Here is an 18676-nt window from a genome sequence, read left to right as displayed (position 1 = left end):
GAACTAGCATGAAAGATCTGGCAATTGTTTTACACCGTATGCCCTTCCTGACGCAACCTGGGCTCGAACCTGCAACCTCAGGATTACAAGACCGTGACACTGACCAAGCTACTGCAGCTCAAAATACTACACTATAGGCTACAGTACTACCATACAGGAAATGCATTTTTGTTAATTTGTCCCAAAGCTGAACTACAAAGAAACAAAATACTTACAGTACATTTTTTATTTTCTCCACTAAAATCCTAGTTGTTCTTCCCTTTTTCTCTTGAACATTTAAACCTATATGTAACTGCTTATAAAACAAGACAAGTATTTCATAAATGACTCATCTGATAAGTCTGCATTATATCAATATTTACCAATGATTTACAAGATTGTAGGCTGTATTATGTAGTGCTACATATTCTGTTACATCATCATGTTCTCTGCATTAGGTAATGTCATTTGTTATATATGTTTAATTAATTCTGAACTCTCCAAAGCTTCAAATAAGGACCAAAAGCAAAATGTGGCATTTAAAATGAGACTCTTTCCTCACTTTTTGTGTTGTTGACAAATAGAAAAGTCTCAGGAAAATCAGTATGAAAATTGTTTTCGCTTACAGAACTGGAGAGAAAGTCCAAGTCTTATGGGTCTCGTAAATACTATACGACCATACTATAAATGCATGTTGCTAATCTCTGTCCTAAAGGTGAACCCCGGCTGAAACAACATACTGACAGCCTGGTTTATTTCTTTTCTCCACTAAAATCCCAATTGTTTTTCCTTTGTCTCTTGAACCTTTGAACATATATGTAACTGTTACTGCTTACAAAACCAGGGACGTATTTCATAAGAACTGATTCGTGTGATAAGACTGCATTTTATCAACATTGGCCAGTGATTTACAAGATAGCAGTCTGTGTTATGTGGTGTTACTTATTTAGTTGCATCATCACCGTCTCTGCCTTAGGTAATGTGATTTATTATATCTGTTCAATTATCTTTGAAGTATCCAGACATATGTAAGAACTATGCTGCTTATAAAAGAGGATTAAACTTTGCAGAGACATTCAAAGTTATTAGTCTAACATGTTGTTTGAAGACTTAACCAGTATTTTTGTCATTACTGAGTTAGTAAAGAGGCTGGGTACCAGTTAAAGCATGTTACATAGCTAGATTGTACACTAATAATCACCTGTAAATAAATGCACCTTTAAAAACAAAATGCACGTGTTGCATTCAGGGTCCATAGTAGGGCCAACATCAAATTCAAGATGTTTTAATGACATTTCAACCACAGAGTGAGTACTCAGTGAAACAAAATGCCGTCTGTTTATGACCAAGGAGCTACTCAGAAATGACCAGTTTCATAATACAAACGTAAGCACGTGTGCAAACATGTCCAACCCTGAACAGGTGCAATAAGACACCGATGTTGTGGAGATAGTGTAGATACCAGTTCACAATTTGTGTGAGAGAGAGTAAACTGAAAAATAACACTGACTGTTTCATCATAAAATGGAATAAACTTAAACTGTCCTGCAAGAAAATGTATGCAAATAAATGCAGGAACAAGTCAGTTCAGTTCAGACTGTTTAGGAATCAGCTTATTATAATACTCCCAATGTAAACAGCCATGCAGTACCGGTATAACATAGAAACAAATTAAAAAGTCAAGTTTTACAAACTTGAACAATTTGGGAATATTTCTGCCACAGCTGAAAATTGAGGACGTCTTTCTGCTCAAATCCCAGCTGTGATTCCTTTACGACTTAAAAAAACATGATATTTATTTCTAAACTACTGACGCACATATGACACAGTATTTTACTAATATTTACCATGAATTTACATGATTGTGATCGTAGGCTACATTTTTGTAAAATGTTTTTTTTTTCCATTAGGCTTTATATCAGTTAAACTATTTTGAACAAAATAAAAATCCAGTTAGTCCTCTGGGTTTTGCCCATACAGCACTTCCTTATACTATAAAAACAAAACTTTTGGATTTATTATTAAGTCAGATTTTGTTTTATAATCCTGATTTGTTGCAGAAATTGACGGACTCAAATTACTCAACCTTCGCTTAAGTAGAAGGAGGGCGTTTACGTGATTCACGTGAAGGCACCACACTATAAACTGCGCTCGTGCTCGCACCATCCGCAGCGCGAACATCAAACGCAGCAGAGAGCAGCTAAAATGAAGAACAACATTCTGGGCCGAATTTGTATCATTATCTTGAGTGTCGTGTTTTTTTTAATCGTTGTTGTCTTTAACGCGTTGGCAGGAACGGGCATAGGTAAGTTTAGACTTTTTTTGTTTGGTGGGACTACTTTATTGTAAAACTTTTTTTAAGACAATTAACCGACAGCTCACCTGTGCAGAGTATCTCATGCTGAATGTCTCCCTTGTCCAGGTCCTTTCGTGTCCACTGCAGCCAATGTGTCCGCCCGCTATGAGACAGACATCACTCCAGCTGGTTGGACCTTCTCCATCTGGAGCGTTATCTATATCTGGCTCAGTCTGATGGTCATTTACCTCACTTCGTATGTGTTCAGAGGGTAAGCTAACATCTCAACAGTCTAAATAAATGTTTACTGGTGAAACATGCAGAACTAAACAGATGTCTGTCTTCCTGTAGATCCTGGGCTCAGTCTCTACTACCTTATGGCTTCTACCTGTCCTTTCTGTGCAACATGCTGCTGAACGTTGCATGGCTGTTTCTGTGGGATAGAGAGTAAGTGTTCTACTTTGATTTATTATACCTGGGGAGTAAATACGATTTATTGTACTAAATTAAGAAATGTATAAAAAGAAATATATAAAACCAGTTCTAACAGGACATAGTCAGAACGCACATTGTTCTGTGTTTGTTGTTTATGGGCAATGAGTTACATTTCTGGTCCATCCTTTTTGTTTTGCAGGTTGATGGTGGCAGCTATGGTTGTGCTGATGCTGATAGCGTTTACCAACTACTGTGCTTTGTTCTTCTCCTGCTATGCCACAGACTACTATGGGCTGTGGTTGAAGACGTATCATAGCAAAGACCTGGCCTGTCTCCGAATACTGGTAAGGCAGAGTGATGATTCATAAAGATTAGCTGTGTCTCAGAATATTAATGTTCTGCTCGTCTGTATGTTCAGGTCCAGAATGGTTTGGCCGTCTACACCACATGGACCAGCATTGCCTCTCTGCTCAATTTCTCTGTGGTTCTCCACCTGTGGGGTGTTGACAAGAGTACAGCAGCAACTGTCTCTCTGTGCATCCTTTTTGCAGAAGTAGTGGGATGGTAAGCTTACATTTTTTAAACATTATTTTTAGGAAGAAATCTTTGGTTGAGTTTTGTTACAAGTAAGATTTTGGTCGATGTTTGTTGAACGTTTTTCCTTCCTCCTCTGTCTTCAGGTTCATTCTGGAGAACTGGGTGCTGGACCGATGGGTGCGTAACATTTTGACCGTGTACCTAGTGGTGATCGTGGCTCTGGCTGGAAACGTCAACAAACATTTTAACCCACCTGATCCCACTCCAAATTCTGTGTTTACGGGTGAGTTTAATACAATTAATTTTATTATTAGCTTTTATGTATGTGAATGTTTCTGTACCCTGAGACAACTTTGTTGTGATTTGGCGCTATATAAATAAACTGAATTGAATTGAATAGAAATTATTAAACTGCAACTGGAAAATCAAACACTGGCTTTCTTGAACAACAGAACAGTCATTGTAAAAGTAAAAAATTTTACTTTTGACTTTTGTTTGTCAGACATGCTGACATGCTTACTGTGACCAGAGCTGGGCAAATAAGTTGGAATGTGCACAAGAAAGAGACATAGCTCATTTTTGTTTTAAATTAGATTTGTGTAAAAATTAGTTTATAAAGACACAATCTAGCGATCTCAGTAACTTCTTCTTTTAGATGTTTCCTTTTCAGCGATTACCACAGCAAGTCATCTTTCTCTATTTTACTCTGTGTATTCTGATCCTCTGTTGCTACTCCAACTACCTCCATGTCCTCTCTAACTGCATCCCTATAACTCCTCTTTGACCTTCCTCTTTGTCTTTTTCCTGGCAAATGAATTTCTACCAGTATACCCACTGTCCCTCCTCTGGACATGTCCAAACCATCTCAGTCTGGTCTCTCTAACTTTATCTCCCAGTTGTTCAACCTGTGCTGCACCTCTGATGATCTCATTCCTAATCTTATCCATCCTTGTCACTCCTAAGGAGAACCTTAACATCTTCATTTCTGCCAGTTTCAGTTCTTCCTCCTGTCTTTTTGTCAATGTCACTGTCTCCAGACCATACAACATAGCTGCTCTCACAACTATCTTGTACAATAATCCTTTCTTTGACCTTTGCTACCACTCTTTTGTCATTAATCATCATAAGTCATCTGCAAACATCATAGTCCACAGGGATTCCTGCCTGACCTCATCTGCCAGTTGGTCCATCACCAGAGCAAACAAGAGGGGGCTCAGAGCCGATCCTTGATGCACTCCCACCTCCACCTTGGAGCTATCTGTCATTCCTACAGCACATCTCACCACTGTCCTGCTGTCCTCATACATGTCCTGTACCAGTCTAGCATACTTCTCTGCAACAAACATGAGCCCATCCACTTTACAACATACCATATTGGTCGAGGCCTAGGTTAACAATGACCATAACCAGTGCTGTTGACAAACAGGGTGCTGGTGGAAACTGTGCTACAGTTTCTTGAAAACCAAGAGGGAAGTAAAATATAGAACTGAGGTGGCAACTTTAAATGTAGGCACAATGACAGACAAAGGTAGAGAGCTGGCTGACATTATGCAGAGAAGGAAGGTAGATGTATTTTGTGTGCAGAAGTCAAAGTGGAAGGGCAGCAAGGCTTACAGAGCTGTTTTACACTGAGACTGTCAGATAGGATGATGCGTCAGTAGATAGAAGTAGAAGGTCTGATGTTAAATGTTGTCAGTGGTTATGCTCCACAGGTTGGATGTGATGTAGAGGAGAAAGATAGATTTTGGAAGGATCTGGATGAAGTGATAGTAAGTATTCCCAGCGAGGAGAGAGTGGTGGTTAGAGCAGACCTGAAGGGACATGTTAGTGAAGGAAACAGAGGGGATGAAGAAGTGATGGGTAGGTGTGGTGTCATTGAAAGAAACCAGGAAGAACAGATGGTGGTGGATTTTGCTAAGAGAATGGAAATATCTCTAAACAACACTTGTTTCCAAAAGAGGGAAGAACATAGAGTGACCTATGAGAGTGGAGGAAGGAGTACGCAGGTCGACTATATTCTGTGTAGAAGAGGAAACCTGAGGGAGATGTGGAACTGTAAAGTTGTGGCAGGGGAGAGCGTGGCCAGACAGCATCGGATGGTTGTGTGTAAAAGGACTGTTGTTGTGAAGAAGAGAAAAATAGTCAAATCAAAGAAGAAGACCAAATGGTGGAAGCTGAAGAAAGAAGAATGTTGTGAGGAGTTCAGAGATGAGGTGTTAAAGGGTCTGGGTGGTAAGAAAGAGCTTCCAGATGACTGAGCTACTACAGCAACAATAATCAGAGAGACAGGGATGGTACTTGGTGTGTCATCTGGACAGAGAATGGATGATAAGGAAACCTGGTGGTGGAACAGTGAAGTGCAGGAAGTTATTCAGAGTTAAGGCTCCAGTATACACACCCGTCCTGTCAGCTGCGCAGAAACTGTGCACACTGTCTGCAGAGGGTTCAGATTACATACTTAACCTTCCTAGCGGGGCGAGATCCCGCACGCACTTATGATGTGAACGGGTCAGTTGTGACCCGTCTTAAATCAGCCAAAAAATGCCCTCAAAACAGTGTTTTTTTAAGAAGTATTAGAACACATCTCTAAAATAAATTTGTCTTATTATTTTGTTATTTTAATATTATTAACCATAGTAACATTTATAGTGTTAAGGGTAAGTTTTGACCCATGTATATTTATTTATTTTAAGGATTACCCGTTTTCCTTGATTCTTCTCAGGGATGCCAGCTGCAAGTTTGCCTGTGTAAATCTGTAGATTCCAGGCATAGCTGGTTTTCGCATCACAGGCTGCCCAGATTTTTATGCCATATTTGCCTGGCTTACTGGGCATGTATTGCCGGAAGGGGCATTTTCCACGGAAAGGGAGAAGACGCTCATCCACTGTCACCTCTGGTCCTGGGTTGAACATCAGTGGAAGGAGCTTCACCCATCTATCCCAGACGTCTTTGATGAGAGCAAGCTTGTCAGACCGTGCTCTAGTATCTCTGTTGTCAAATCTGAGGACTCTTGAGATCATTTGAAAGGTCTGAAGTGACATTGTTGCGCGGAAAATACTCCTGCCTGTGGACACATCCCAGAGACTAGTAAGGGCCTCATTGCTGGATCTGTACACGCCAGCGAGAAGAAGAACACCAATAAAAGCATCCAGGCACTCCTCATCAATGTCCTTCCAAGTGTCACCGTGAACTTTTTTCCCTTCGAGGTTTGTCATAGCAATTTTGACTTTCTTTAGTGACAATGGCATAAACAAATCAAAGCATGTCTTGATGTCACTTACTCGTGTCACAGCAAACCTTGTAATCCCAGGGGTCATCTTCATAACATTTTCAGCAGCTTCCCTGCCATGTGAAACAGGAGGAATCGCACTCCAAGTGATGTTACCCTTTTTGGATTTATAGGTTTCAGTTACAGGAGCAGCTTCAGCACCTGTGCCCTCCTCATCCGACGAGTCTGTGTACTCTGATTCATATTCAATAGCATCGTCCTCCTCAGAAACTGGCTCATCTGTGTCACTAGGTGTGTCCTCTGCATCATTTTCAGCAAGGATGTGATCTAGAGCTTCTTGTACTGTGAATCTTCTCTTCATTTTGGTATGCAGCCAAGCTCTAGGTAAAATGGAGTGTCTGTTTCTACATGTCTCTACATGCCCATGTAGAGTCACACCCAGGTGGGTGTGTCTATCTAGGTCTGCCTATCAAGATGGGCATGGCTATCCAGGTAGGCTCATCTCTACATGGGCATGCCTCAACATGTCTCTGCATCTACAGCTGGATGAACTTTTTCAGTTTTTGGGAGCAGAGTATGAGGGACTTATCAATAAAAGTAGTACGGATAAATGGGGATGTTTTGGTCAGTGAAGTAGACAAACAGGTAAAAACAGAAGGCCCTAACATATGTATGACAAAGTTAGTGAGGTCACAGTGTGTTTATGATTTCAGTTTTGACACTGATTATTGGTTGATAGTCTTATACCATAACTGGGTCACAAATGACCCCAGCGCGGCAAGTGCGTGTTGTTCTATAAAAAATAAAAATTAAATTTAGTGAAAAAATATATATATTTTTTTTATTTAAATAAAGGTTTCAGACAAAGTCAAAAAGCCTTGATGCAAAAAAAAATATTTAAAAGACAGTATCATGATTTAAAATTTAAAATGGGTCACTACGGACCCTAACATAGTAGGAAGGTTAAGCGTTCACCCAGATCGGCTGCTGTCAGCTCCACAGACAAGGGGTTTTTACCTTCAGGACAAATTGAAGTCGCCGATTGGTCATTTGCTGACACGCCTACTGGATTGATTGACAGGACACACACACAAAAAAAAAACAAGAGTTGGCAGCAAGCTGCAATGGTGTTCTGTGTTTATATGTTGTTAATAAGTAGTTCTAAATTAAAAAAAAAAAAAAAAAAACAGGGAGCGCTGGCCCTGCAGCCCACACATCAGACCAGCCCACCAGGAAATCTCCAGACCCTCCTGCAGCCATGCTGGACCTGATTTTATTTAGCTTGTGACAAATTCCTTAATTTCTCACAATTTCAGTCATGGCGTCAACGGACGAGGAGGAAGAGATCGCTTGGGTCTTGGCAAAAAAACACAAGAAAAGGCCATCAAACCAGATCAGGGATGAAGAAGGGGAATTTAATACATTGGTGTCGCATACAAAACAGTTCATCGCCGGGCAGTTTATTATGCGACACCGAGTACGCAGTCGTAAAAATTGAGCTTTGCACGGACATGCCCTGCGGGCGTCCGCTTCAACTCTAATTTGGTACGCGTGGACCGCCACGGACTGACGTACGCTTGACTATACTGGAGCCTTAAGAGGACAGCCAAGAAGAATATGACAGTGAGAGGACTGAAAAGAATAGGGATGGCTACATTTAACATTTTTTGACAATAGAAGGGGTTTTAAAAAGAGAATCGATAAACCCCTAGTTCTGCTGCATTTTTTATAAGTCAGGATTGATCGTGTTTGTAGTAGTTATTTTATTTTATTTCAGTTCTCACAGCTGTACTAAAGTGTTCTTTAGGTTGTTCTTTTTTATACTCCATAGTTTTAGTATCCGCCTGGAAGCATGGCATCTTCACATCCCATTTGAAATGAAAGCTTCATATCTTGAAAGCCTCTGGAGATAATTGTTACTTAAAGTGAAATATTTGCTAACAACATGACACAATTTACCATTTTAACATGTAGATATCATAAGCAGAGAAATGTTTTCATCCAGTTACATATCATAAGGTGAAACAAGTTTTTGTCCATAACTTAGAAGTGAAAAAATAATGTGCAGTATAAATACATTGTGTTTCAAATTACTTGGGTAGTTTTTTGTTTTTTACTTTCATGTAAATATTATTTTCCAATATTATAATGAAAATTATATGATTCTTTTAGTTTTAACCAGTGGCCTATATTTCTGTTTTCTCAGTGGTACTCTTGGTATTGGCGTGCATCCTGTTGGTTTCCCGAATCTGTGCGGTCATCTGGAGGAACAAGAAACAGCCCCTCCTCTTACCCGATTTAGAGAGACAAATGGTGTCACCCCTTGAAGGCAGCAAATTTAAAATTTTTCGCTGAGGGTAACTTATAGATTTCAACCTGCTGCAGGATTTTAAATATCAGACTACGCTTTCTTGTTATTATGTTTACTCACAACTTTGCTTTGTGGAGAGGTAAATCTTCATTTTAAAGTGTCTTTGCTTAAACAACAGGAAAAAAAAACATAAATGATCTCTCTTTGGTTACAATTTTAGCAAAGCTTTATGTGAAGAAATGCTTTCTTTAACTTAAATTGCAACTAGTTGCCGACAGTTTATAAAAACATGCAATTACTTTTTAAAGCCAAAATTAACATATTAGAACTTTCCTTGTCTTATCATATTTGTATGTTTTTTGTACTATAAAAAATCAGTGTTATGTATTGTTAAAGTATTATGAGATCCTTCTAATTTACTGTAATAATATGTGTAATATGAAGTATAGTTAAAGCTGTACTTGTTTAGTTTGCCAATTAAATTGTTTTGATATCAGCTGTTGTTTTATTGTCTTTTTGTTTTAGATTTTAACTCAATTCTTAACAGAAAAGCTTGAAAGTGAAGGAATTAGAATTGAGTTTATCATCAATACAAGTTCACTGAGGTATCTTAAAAGCTTAAAAAAGCATGTTATGTTATTGTAAAAATGTTTGTGGTCATCAGTTTCTGTGTATCATGATAAACTGCAAGATTCCAGATTTACAGTCAGGCCACACCAACAGCTCAGAAATGCTGCCCCTGTAGCCATAGGCATTGTGGAGGGGTCCAAACAATATCTCCTATAGGTTACTGGGCTTGGCAGGGCGCTCATCTGGGGATTTTTTGTCCATGGGGTAGGGGAATTAGGGGGAGACACCTCTGCGATGTGCGCTAGCTTAGCGCTACATTAGTGCTGGCAGTTGTTGACCGAGGTGGGGTGGTTTATGATGTGTGAAAGAATCGGAGTGCTACGTCCATGCTACGTCTGTAGCACCTTAGCTAGCGCGTCTATATTGCACGCCGCTAGTTTAGTGATATGTTAGTGCCAGCAGTTGTCAACCCGGGGTTTGGTTGGGTGAGGGGTTTTTGCATGAGAGAAGGAAAGCTATTGGTCGGGTTACTCCTTGTTGTGCCATGCTCTCTAGTTATTGAATCAATGGAATGTACCTACTTATGTAGGTACACATAAATGTTTGAGAACCTGTTAAAGTACATCAAAATGCAAGAAATGGCATCTACTTTATTCAAAAATTTCTGAGGGAGAACCCCAAGACATCCCCCCCGCCCACACACACACACACCCACACGATTACAAATGCTTCTGCCAGTAGTGCTCCGAGAGCCATCATAGGTATGGATGTGTCCACTTTCAGCATCACTGTTGTTCAAATGAACTAGAGTCACATTTGTATGCTTATGTTAAAATTAGCTGTGTTGCAAAATAACATCTTTGACTAATGTACAAAGAGTTGTCTTTAACACCTACTTCACTAGTGGTGGGCACAGTTTTGGTAATAGTGGAACTATTTTTTTGTTTAGTGGATTAGCGTTTTCTCTAACTTTGGAAACCAATAGCAGAATTAGCTTCCATTAAATTAGGTTTTGCAAACCTTAAGTCTGCTAACAAAGTTCAAAAACTTGTCCGCGGTGGGCATGACTCAAAGAAAAATTTTGGCAGACTGTTGGCTTACTACGTGTACATGTGACAAGACGTGATTGGTCGATGCAGCAGCTAGCTGAAGGCACGCTACTGGCTTAGCTTACTAGGTGTACATGCAACGAGGTGTTTTGTCGACGCTGCACCAACTGGACGGAGACGAAGACCTGTGACGCAGACTGAGTGACAGACGTCTTAGCAGTTAGCAGTTTAGTGTTAGCTTCCACTAATTATTTTTTACACCTGTTTAGCAGTTTATTGTTAGCAAGGATACATTTTTAAATTGATATTAGAAATGAATCCTTTGATGGGCCGAACTGAGCTCACCCATGGGCCTGATTTGGCCCCCGAGTTGCCAGTTGAATAGCCCTGTTCTAAGGCCTCCTCGCTCCTTGTGACTTCACCTTGTCCTGAACGTGTCCCACAGTTACCAAAAGCCTTCAGCCTGGAGTATAATCATCAACCTCAGACAACCTGCTCCTCTCTCCATCAGCATTCACCTCTCCTGGAACCAGGACCACCTGGAAACCTAGGACCTCTCTGCTCTTTCCTCTGGTTCCAACTATAAAGACCAACATTACAGTAAGAGCAAATTCTCTTCGCAAATTGAGTGGTCACCATCTGGAGATTTTCGCAGACACTCACCTGGTCCCTACTTTCCCTTACAGCCCAGAGAACTTCCACCTGTAAATAAGGACACTTATTTTTGTACTTCTGACTTTGTTTTCTTCTCAGTCTGCCACTTGGGGTCATATATTATCTAAAAAAAAACATTACCTGCATGTCTGCTCCTGACAATTCTATACCTGTTTCTCTCACCTCTGAATCTTGATCATCCCCCTCAAGCACAGTACCACGTCTGGACCTCCCTCAAAAACCTAAGATGTATAAGATAAAATATATAACCTTTTATTATTTTATTTTTTTCTTCTTTCGGCTGCTCCCTTCTTCAGGGGTCGTCACAGCGAACTAAGTCGCACGAAGACTTGGCAGTTATTTTTACGCCGGATGCCCTTTCTGACGCAACCACAGACCACCGAGCTACCACAGCCCTCTGTGTGAAGCAGAGAGCTGCTCTCTAGGACACCTGGAGGAGCAGATTGGTGGGGGTTAAGGGCCTTGCTCAAGGGCCCAGAGTGGGATGAATGAGGGTGGGGGCAGGTGTGGGTGCTTCACCTACCCCACCCACTTTTTTTTTAATGTTGTCGGTACCAGGGCTTGAACCGGCGATCTTCCGATCACAGGCCCACCTTCTCTAACCTCTGCGCCACCACTCCCCTATAAAAGATATAACCTATAAGTCTTAAAAAATTAAAATCTCCCAGTCCCCTGACACCTTCCACAAACTTGTACATAAACTCACTACTTCTTTTACTCTTATCTCCTGGTTCTTCTGTGTTCAGTTTTGGTTTCCGGTAGAGTTTAAAACAACCCAAAGATGACAACCATGTACCATCACAGACTCACTCAAACTGTCATTCCCTGCAAGTGGCTGATAGGAAACTGATATATAGGCTAGACAAGCTATATGAAATAATGTGTATTATTTATTTGAGGGCGAGGGTGAGGGCGAGGGTGAGGGCGAGGGTGAGGGCGGGGGTGGGTGCTCGTGCCGCCATTAATGAGATGCCGCCCTGGGTAGCTGCCTGCATCGTCCATATCAGAAACTGCCACTGCACATGTGGATACTCCAATTTCCTCCCATAGATCATACATGCATGTTTGGTTAATTAGTAACTCTAAATTGTTCCAAGGTGTGAGTGGGAGTGTGAATGATTATTTGTCACATTTGTCCCTGAATGGACTTGTGACCTGTCCAAGGTGTACCTCACCTCTTGCACAGTGAGTGCTGGAGATAGGCACCAGCTCCAGGAAAAGAGAAGTGGGTAAAGAAAATGGATGAAATGATCGAAGGATTTAGTGTTTCTTCTGATGGTTTGGAAAACACTGGTTAAAATTTACTCTCTGCTATTCATGTTGCCAGTATTTCTTCCACCGCTTTGAGTAGGTCCTGACTTCTGCAGCTCTCCTGCCATGACAGTTTGGTCCTCAACAAAATTGTTTAAATCCTGTCACTTGTCCACTTTTAATACTTCCAAAAGTTTCCTTTTATGATTAAAAAGTTGCCCATTATTTTCTACCTACCAGTGCTGGTTATCAATGTTTTTCACTTCACCTCTTGGTGATCATAATGATGAGAAGAAGACATCATTGGGTACAATGACTCTTACAAGTGCATACAAATAGTATAATTTGTGCTCAAAGACTGATGTCAGACTGTTGATCTGTCCAGGACAAAACACACTTTTTGTCCAATGAATGAATGGACTTTTGAATTCAAAAAAGGTCTTGAAAATAAAATTACTGCAATGAGTGCAAATTCAGACTTGAAGAAAGAAATCCCAAACCAATGATGTGAGATGTGACACAGAAAACTAACTTAAAGCAAAATTGTGAATAAGTAGTACTGTTGAAGTTAAACCCCTGGGGGGGGGGGGGGGGGGTAACTGTTATAGGGAGACAGATAATGAAAAAAATGGATGACACATCAGACAACTGTTGATTTCAGATGTTATCCAGCTAATTAATATTGTAAACGCATTAGACATTAGACAGCTTTCCTCTTCTGCACCTGCTCTAATAGAACTGTCTCCTGCTCATTCTAATCAAGTCAACTTTATTTATAGAGCACATTTAAAACAGAACCTGTTATCAAAGTGCTTAACAACAACAACAATGGGAGTAAAATTAATGAGAGAAAAAAATACAATACACTAATAATAACTGAAGAATTAATAAAAAGCATTTAAAACATAGGATCACAGAACAAAAAACACTAAATCAATTTACACTGTGTGAAATGCCTGCGAGAACAGATGTGTTTTTAGCAGGGATTTGAAGCGAGGAAGGGAGGTGGCCTCCCTGATGTTGGGGGGCAGGTTGTTCCAGAGTTTGGGGCCCATGACTGAAAAAGTCCGATCTCTGAGCTTCAGTCTTGTTTTTGGAACAGCCAAAAGCAGCTGATCGGATGATCTCAGGGCCCGAGAGGGAACGTAAGGTTCCAGAAGCTCAGAGAGGTAAAGGGGTGCGAGGCCATTTAGGCACTTGAAGGTCAACAGAAGAATTTTAAAGACTATCCTAGTACAAACAGGGAGCCAGTGAAGGGAGGACAAAACAGGTGTAATATGTTCAGACCTACGAGTTCCTGTTAAAAGCAGAGCAGCAGCATTCTGGATGAGCAGGAGATGCGAGATGGAGGCCTGGCTGACCCCAGCATAGAGTGCATTGCAATAGTTCAATCGGGTCGTGACAAAGGCGTGGACTAGTTTCTCAAGGTTGGGTCTGGACAACACTGGCTTGAGCTTAGCTACCTGTCTGAGTTGGAAGAAGCTTTTCTGCAGAACAGAGTTGATTTGTTTGTCAAACTTGAAGTCAGAGTCTAAAACCATCCCGAGATTTTTACCAGACTGCTTAAGATATGGCTGAAGAGAGTCTAGGTTGACAGGATCAGTGGCGGCAGTTGAGCTAGGGCTAAAGACAATGACTTCAGTCTTCTCATTGTTAAAACTTAAGAAATTTGAAGCCATCCAGGCCTTAATGTCGTCCAGACATTTTAACAGAGGGTGAATGGAACAAACACTTGCTGGACCCCAGTGGGAGCAAATAAAGTGAGAACAGAAGGGGTCCAAGAATCGAACCCTGTGGGACCCCGCAAGAAAGAGGTAATGAGGTGGATACATTATTACCAACCTTGATACAAAACCACTCAGGTATGAGCGGAACCATTCTAATGCAGCACCTGTGATCCCAACCCACTGTTCCAGCCGTGATATAAGGATACTGTGGTCAACAGTGTCAAAAGCAGCAGTAAGGTCCAGGAGTACAAGTACCACAAATTGACCAAAATCATTTGATTTCATAATATCAAATCTCACTAATGCTGTTTCAGTGCTGTGGAGTTGCTTAAAACCAGACTGAAAAATCTAGAAAATTCTGTTCTCATTCAAAAACTTATTTAAATGAATGAAAACTATTTTCTCCAGGAAGCCATCTCCCAAGCTCGTGAGCTTAACACAGTGTGGGTCCAAGTTTCACACCACCATTGTCTTGTTCTCAACTGAAGTATGGTCCTCTGTCCCAGTGCACTGAAGCCTCGCCCAATCACATCAACTGCACTGAAGCCACAGCTGAGCCCACCAGCTGCTGGACACTAATGCCTTCTACATCTCAGAGGAGATTCCACTCTCCATCCATCATGATTTTTAGTGGCTGATTTCTTCTTTATTTCACAGATTATGTTTGTTCTTGTTACAATTTTCCTTGTTTTCTTTTTGTATGATTTTCTAGATTATTTCCTGTCTTTACCTCCTGGTTTTCATTCCTTCTTCAGTCGGCCATACTGTTTGCTACTTACCAGTCTTCCTGTGTATTTATTCACCTAATCCCTATGTACTCATTGTGGTTTTTAGTTTCTTTTCTTTTATTTTGTCTGCTGCTACATCAGCCTTCTGTTTTATTTTATTAAATTCATTTTATGTGCATCTTATCCTACAATTGTAATCTGTGTGATTGTTGATGTATGATGGTTCTAATGACAGAATCTTGACGACTTATTGAAACATATGTTTGCATTTTGTAGAAATGCCTTCATATCCTGGAAAAATGTTGACTCACCCTTTTCTCAGTGAACGGTTTAAACCTTGAGCTGTCCTCTTTAAACCTCATAAAACCTGTAGAATATCCAGGAGAAATACATTAAGTACAACACAACTAAAATCATTACAGTAAAGACACAAGATAGAAAGATAAAGTATAGAATGACTGAATGCAGAACATAAATCTAAATGTCAGGGTTTGACTGATATAAGACTTAATGTTTACTAATAAATACATGAAAATGTTTTATCCTCTTCTTGTGCCCTCTAATATTCATAATTACTTTGTACACAGAGATTGTTCAGCTGATTTCAGCTCATATAATGGAAGATCATGAAAGGTGCCACTTTTAAACTGGTCCAGTAGGTGGTGCCGTAGTGCCTATGAGCTTGTGCATGACAACATACAAAGTAAAGGTCCACCCTTCATGTTTGCACAAACACTTGGCATTCCTTTAAAATTTTAGAGGAAAATCACTAACCTAAAACCTCACATTAGAATTAGATCTGTTCAATTTGTTGATGTAGATTTTCAGTCATCTAGGGCAAGGACAATCTTAAGATGTTTTTTTTAATTTTCTAAATAAAGGTGTCTGGACTTCTTTACTAGTTTTTATTTATTTATTAAATTTAGATGTTTCACCTCTCATTATGAGTTCCAAGTTTCTAAGAGATTATTGAGCCATTCACAATAATATGGTCATTTAACTTGTTGGAATAAATGATTCTTCTGTCCCAGTCAAACCTCAAGACCTCACCAAGTCCATAAAAAGACTTGTTTTTTATTTTGTAATGTGGTTGTCATCCAGTAAGAAGTAGGCCTTATAACAAATTGTTGCCTGTTAATTTGTCTTTGTTTGCTTCTTCTTCTTCTTTCGGCTTTTCCCTCTTCAGGGTCTCCACAGCGAGTCGTCCTCCTCCACCTCACTCTGTCCTCTGCATCCTCTGTCCTCACTCCAACTACCTTCATGTCCTCTCTAACTGCATCCATATATCTACACGTTTCCCTCCTCGTGGTCTTCGACTAACAGCAGCACAATTTCTGCCGGCAGCCTGTTTGTCAACAGCACCGGTGGTGGTCGTTGTTAACCCGGGCCTCGACCGATGCGGTATGATTTTGCTTTGATGAACTCGCATTATTGTTTTGGCAAAAATGTTTTACATCGGATGCTATTCCTGACACAACCCTCACCATTTACTGGAGCTTGGGACCAGCACAACAGACACACTGGCTTGTGCTCCCCAGTGGCTAGTTTAATTTGTCTTTGTTTGCATTTACCCTTTTTTGCCATTCCTTAATATAGACATTAAAATGAGTTGGTTTATGAATCGTTTTTACTTTGTGTTTTTGATGTGATGTGGGTATGGTTCAAGCTGTTGTCTGTACCTCAAAGACTCATGTTGTATTAAACCTTCCTATTATTTCAGATGGTAAACCTACAGTCTATCTGTGCTTCAGGCTTCAGAAGCACATTAAAATTCAGAGAAAGAATGTTCATGTTATAAATTTAAGTCCCTATTTACAGTTGTATTGAGAGTATTATTGAAATTTAAGACTGAGAGGAATCGCCTGAACATCAAAGTATTAATCTTTACTCCATAAAATCTTGGACAATTGAATCTAATTTATTCATTCATCAAATTCAGTCGTGTTCTTAAAGCTAATATCAATTAAAGGTTTTCATTAAACACACCCCGGAGAACTAACCCTTCCATCATTTATAAATTTTAATTAGGCACAATTTAAAAAAAAAATAGATAATTTAAAATTCCACCAACAAGTGCTTCTTCCACTTAAATTTTTATTTCTTATTTTTGAAGACAAAGCAAAAGCAGCCTTCCCACCACCTCGGACCTCTATCCACCTTATTCTGCAAGAGCGTATGTGGGCTGCCATGACAGACAGGTACCGCCCCCTCCCGGTTTTATACTTCCGGTGAGCTAAAGCGAGAGGCACTTTTGCTAATGACAAATTCTAGTAATTTGTGCTGTAGCAGGAGGCTTAAACAATTCTAATATGAGTTCGGGTTCAACTTGTGCTGTTGTTGGCTGTCACAACAGCTCCAGAAAACTGAAAGACGAGCTAGAAACGTATTGTTTTGCACATCAACAACTTCGAAAGGCCTGTGTGTGCCCAGCGCGTTACAAACTGCACTCCATGCCGAGGAAGGAGGATCGAAAACGAGCGTGGCTGGCAGCTTTAAAACTCAAATACCCCCCGAAGAGAGTTTATGTTTGCTCCTTTCATTTTATTGATAAAAAGCCCACAGAGCTTCACCCCGACCCGGAGCTCTATCTGGGCTATGACCGGGCCCCACCAAAGAAAAGAAGGCAGCTCATCCGGACCACTGTGAGCCAGACAGCTTCCAGCAACATCGACAAAACGGCCGAATCTGTTCCCGGTGAGTGAAATTGAAAATGTGATTTGTCCCCGCTTCACATTTTAATCATGCTTAGCTCTTATCTTTTACTGAATTATATTATTATTAATGTTATAATTGTAATGTTATAATTACTATACTGTGGATGGTGTTAGCATCAGCGCTAGCTGGTTGCAGTGTTATTGTGGATGTTAGTGTATTATTAATTTAATTCCAAAATACTTTATCACTAAGAGAAAGTACTTGATTGGCAGCCAAATCCAAATCTTAAAGACAAAGTGGTTAGTAATTAACATCAGTAGCATGCTAGCAGAGATGTATATGATTTCATGTAACTGTCCGAGAATAGCTTTTTATTTAGCAACCTGGTAAAATTCAGCCCCCAGGGCTGTAAAAGTCTGGGGATTTTGTTAATAAAGAATATGTTGAGTTATTAGAGGCAGGTTATTTGAAACAGACACAGCTGAAAAAAAAACTTCTTTTAAACTCTTTAAAGAAAAAGCTTAAATGCAACCTAGCTCCAACTGATTTTTTTAAGGATGAAAAACTAAAATCTAATCACAATATTTTGATATTATAGCATAATTTGATGGGGCTTAGGAAAATTTAAGGGGGCTAAAGCCCCACTAAAACAGCACTATTGACATTTAAGATGTATCATGTGTGTACGAGTGTGGAATTACAAATTTCCTTCCTAAAACGTAATAAGGTAAGTGACACTTGACAGGTTGTGTTACGCTGATTTGATTTTGTATTTTTGTGTTATTCAGAGTGCACCGTAGATTCACCGTCAGTCATCCCAGACCTGGCTAGCGTCTCCACACAACCTCCTGGACCACATCTGCACTCAGTCCACACACAGTGGGAGGACCCTTCGCTAAAAGATCATCATCAATACTGCAACACGTCTGGCAGAAAAGATGTCCAGGACAAGACGACTCAGTGTGATGAAGTTGCATTTTTTCTTCTACAAAATGACGCAGACGCTTTGCTGTACACTGGTATAGCGTTAGAAACATTTAACACTCTTGTGTCAGCACTGGAAGGAGATGACAACAATGAATTTACAATGCCTGTACAAGATCAAGTCCTTATAACACTTATGAAAATAAAGACTAATCGTGTAATGGGTGACCTAAGCCGCCAGTTTAATATATCACAGAGCATGGTGTATTATGAAATTCTTTATCAAAAGGGCTCGTTGAAACGGTCGGCA

At 40.1% G+C, this 18676-nt stretch overlaps 1 protein-coding gene and 1 pseudogene across 1 annotated transcript; both read left to right on the top strand.

Moving 5' to 3' along the window:
* The first annotated feature begins 2084 nt into the window (after positions 1–2084).
* Positions 2085–9189, top strand: LOC119412283. Its single transcript, XM_037679269.1, has 7 exons — positions 2085–2284; positions 2402–2546; positions 2627–2722; positions 2910–3054; positions 3129–3274; positions 3391–3530; positions 8683–9189. Exons 1-7 carry the CDS (start codon positions 2185–2187, stop codon positions 8829–8831), a joined length of 921 nt encoding a protein of 306 aa, XP_037535197.1. The 5' UTR covers positions 2085–2184; the 3' UTR covers positions 8832–9189.
* A 7809-nt stretch (positions 9190–16998) lies between these two features.
* The window catches only part of LOC119412151, a 2551-nt pseudogene continuing 873 nt past the window's right edge, over positions 16999–18676 (top strand).

This window comes from Nematolebias whitei, chromosome 7 (genome assembly GCF_014905685.2).
Source record: "Nematolebias whitei isolate Nwh7 chromosome 7, NemWhi1, whole genome shotgun sequence".
Lineage (NCBI taxonomy): Eukaryota > Metazoa > Chordata > Actinopteri > Cyprinodontiformes > Rivulidae > Nematolebias > Nematolebias whitei.
The sequence above is the reverse complement of the archived record's forward strand: the minus strand, read 5'-3'. Positions and strand labels throughout refer to the sequence as shown.

Coding starts and splice junctions, on each gene's coding strand:
- LOC119412283 (XM_037679269.1), top strand. CDS start 2,185: ATGAAGAACAACATTCTGGGCCGAATTTGTATCATTATCTTGAGTGTC. Junction 2,285..2,401: donor GTTGGCAGGAACGGGCATAG/GTAAGTTTAGAC, acceptor TCCCTTGTCCAG/GTCCTTTCGTGTCCACTGCA. Junction 2,723..2,909: donor CTGTTTCTGTGGGATAGAGA/GTAAGTGTTCTA, acceptor TTTGTTTTGCAG/GTTGATGGTGGCAGCTATGG.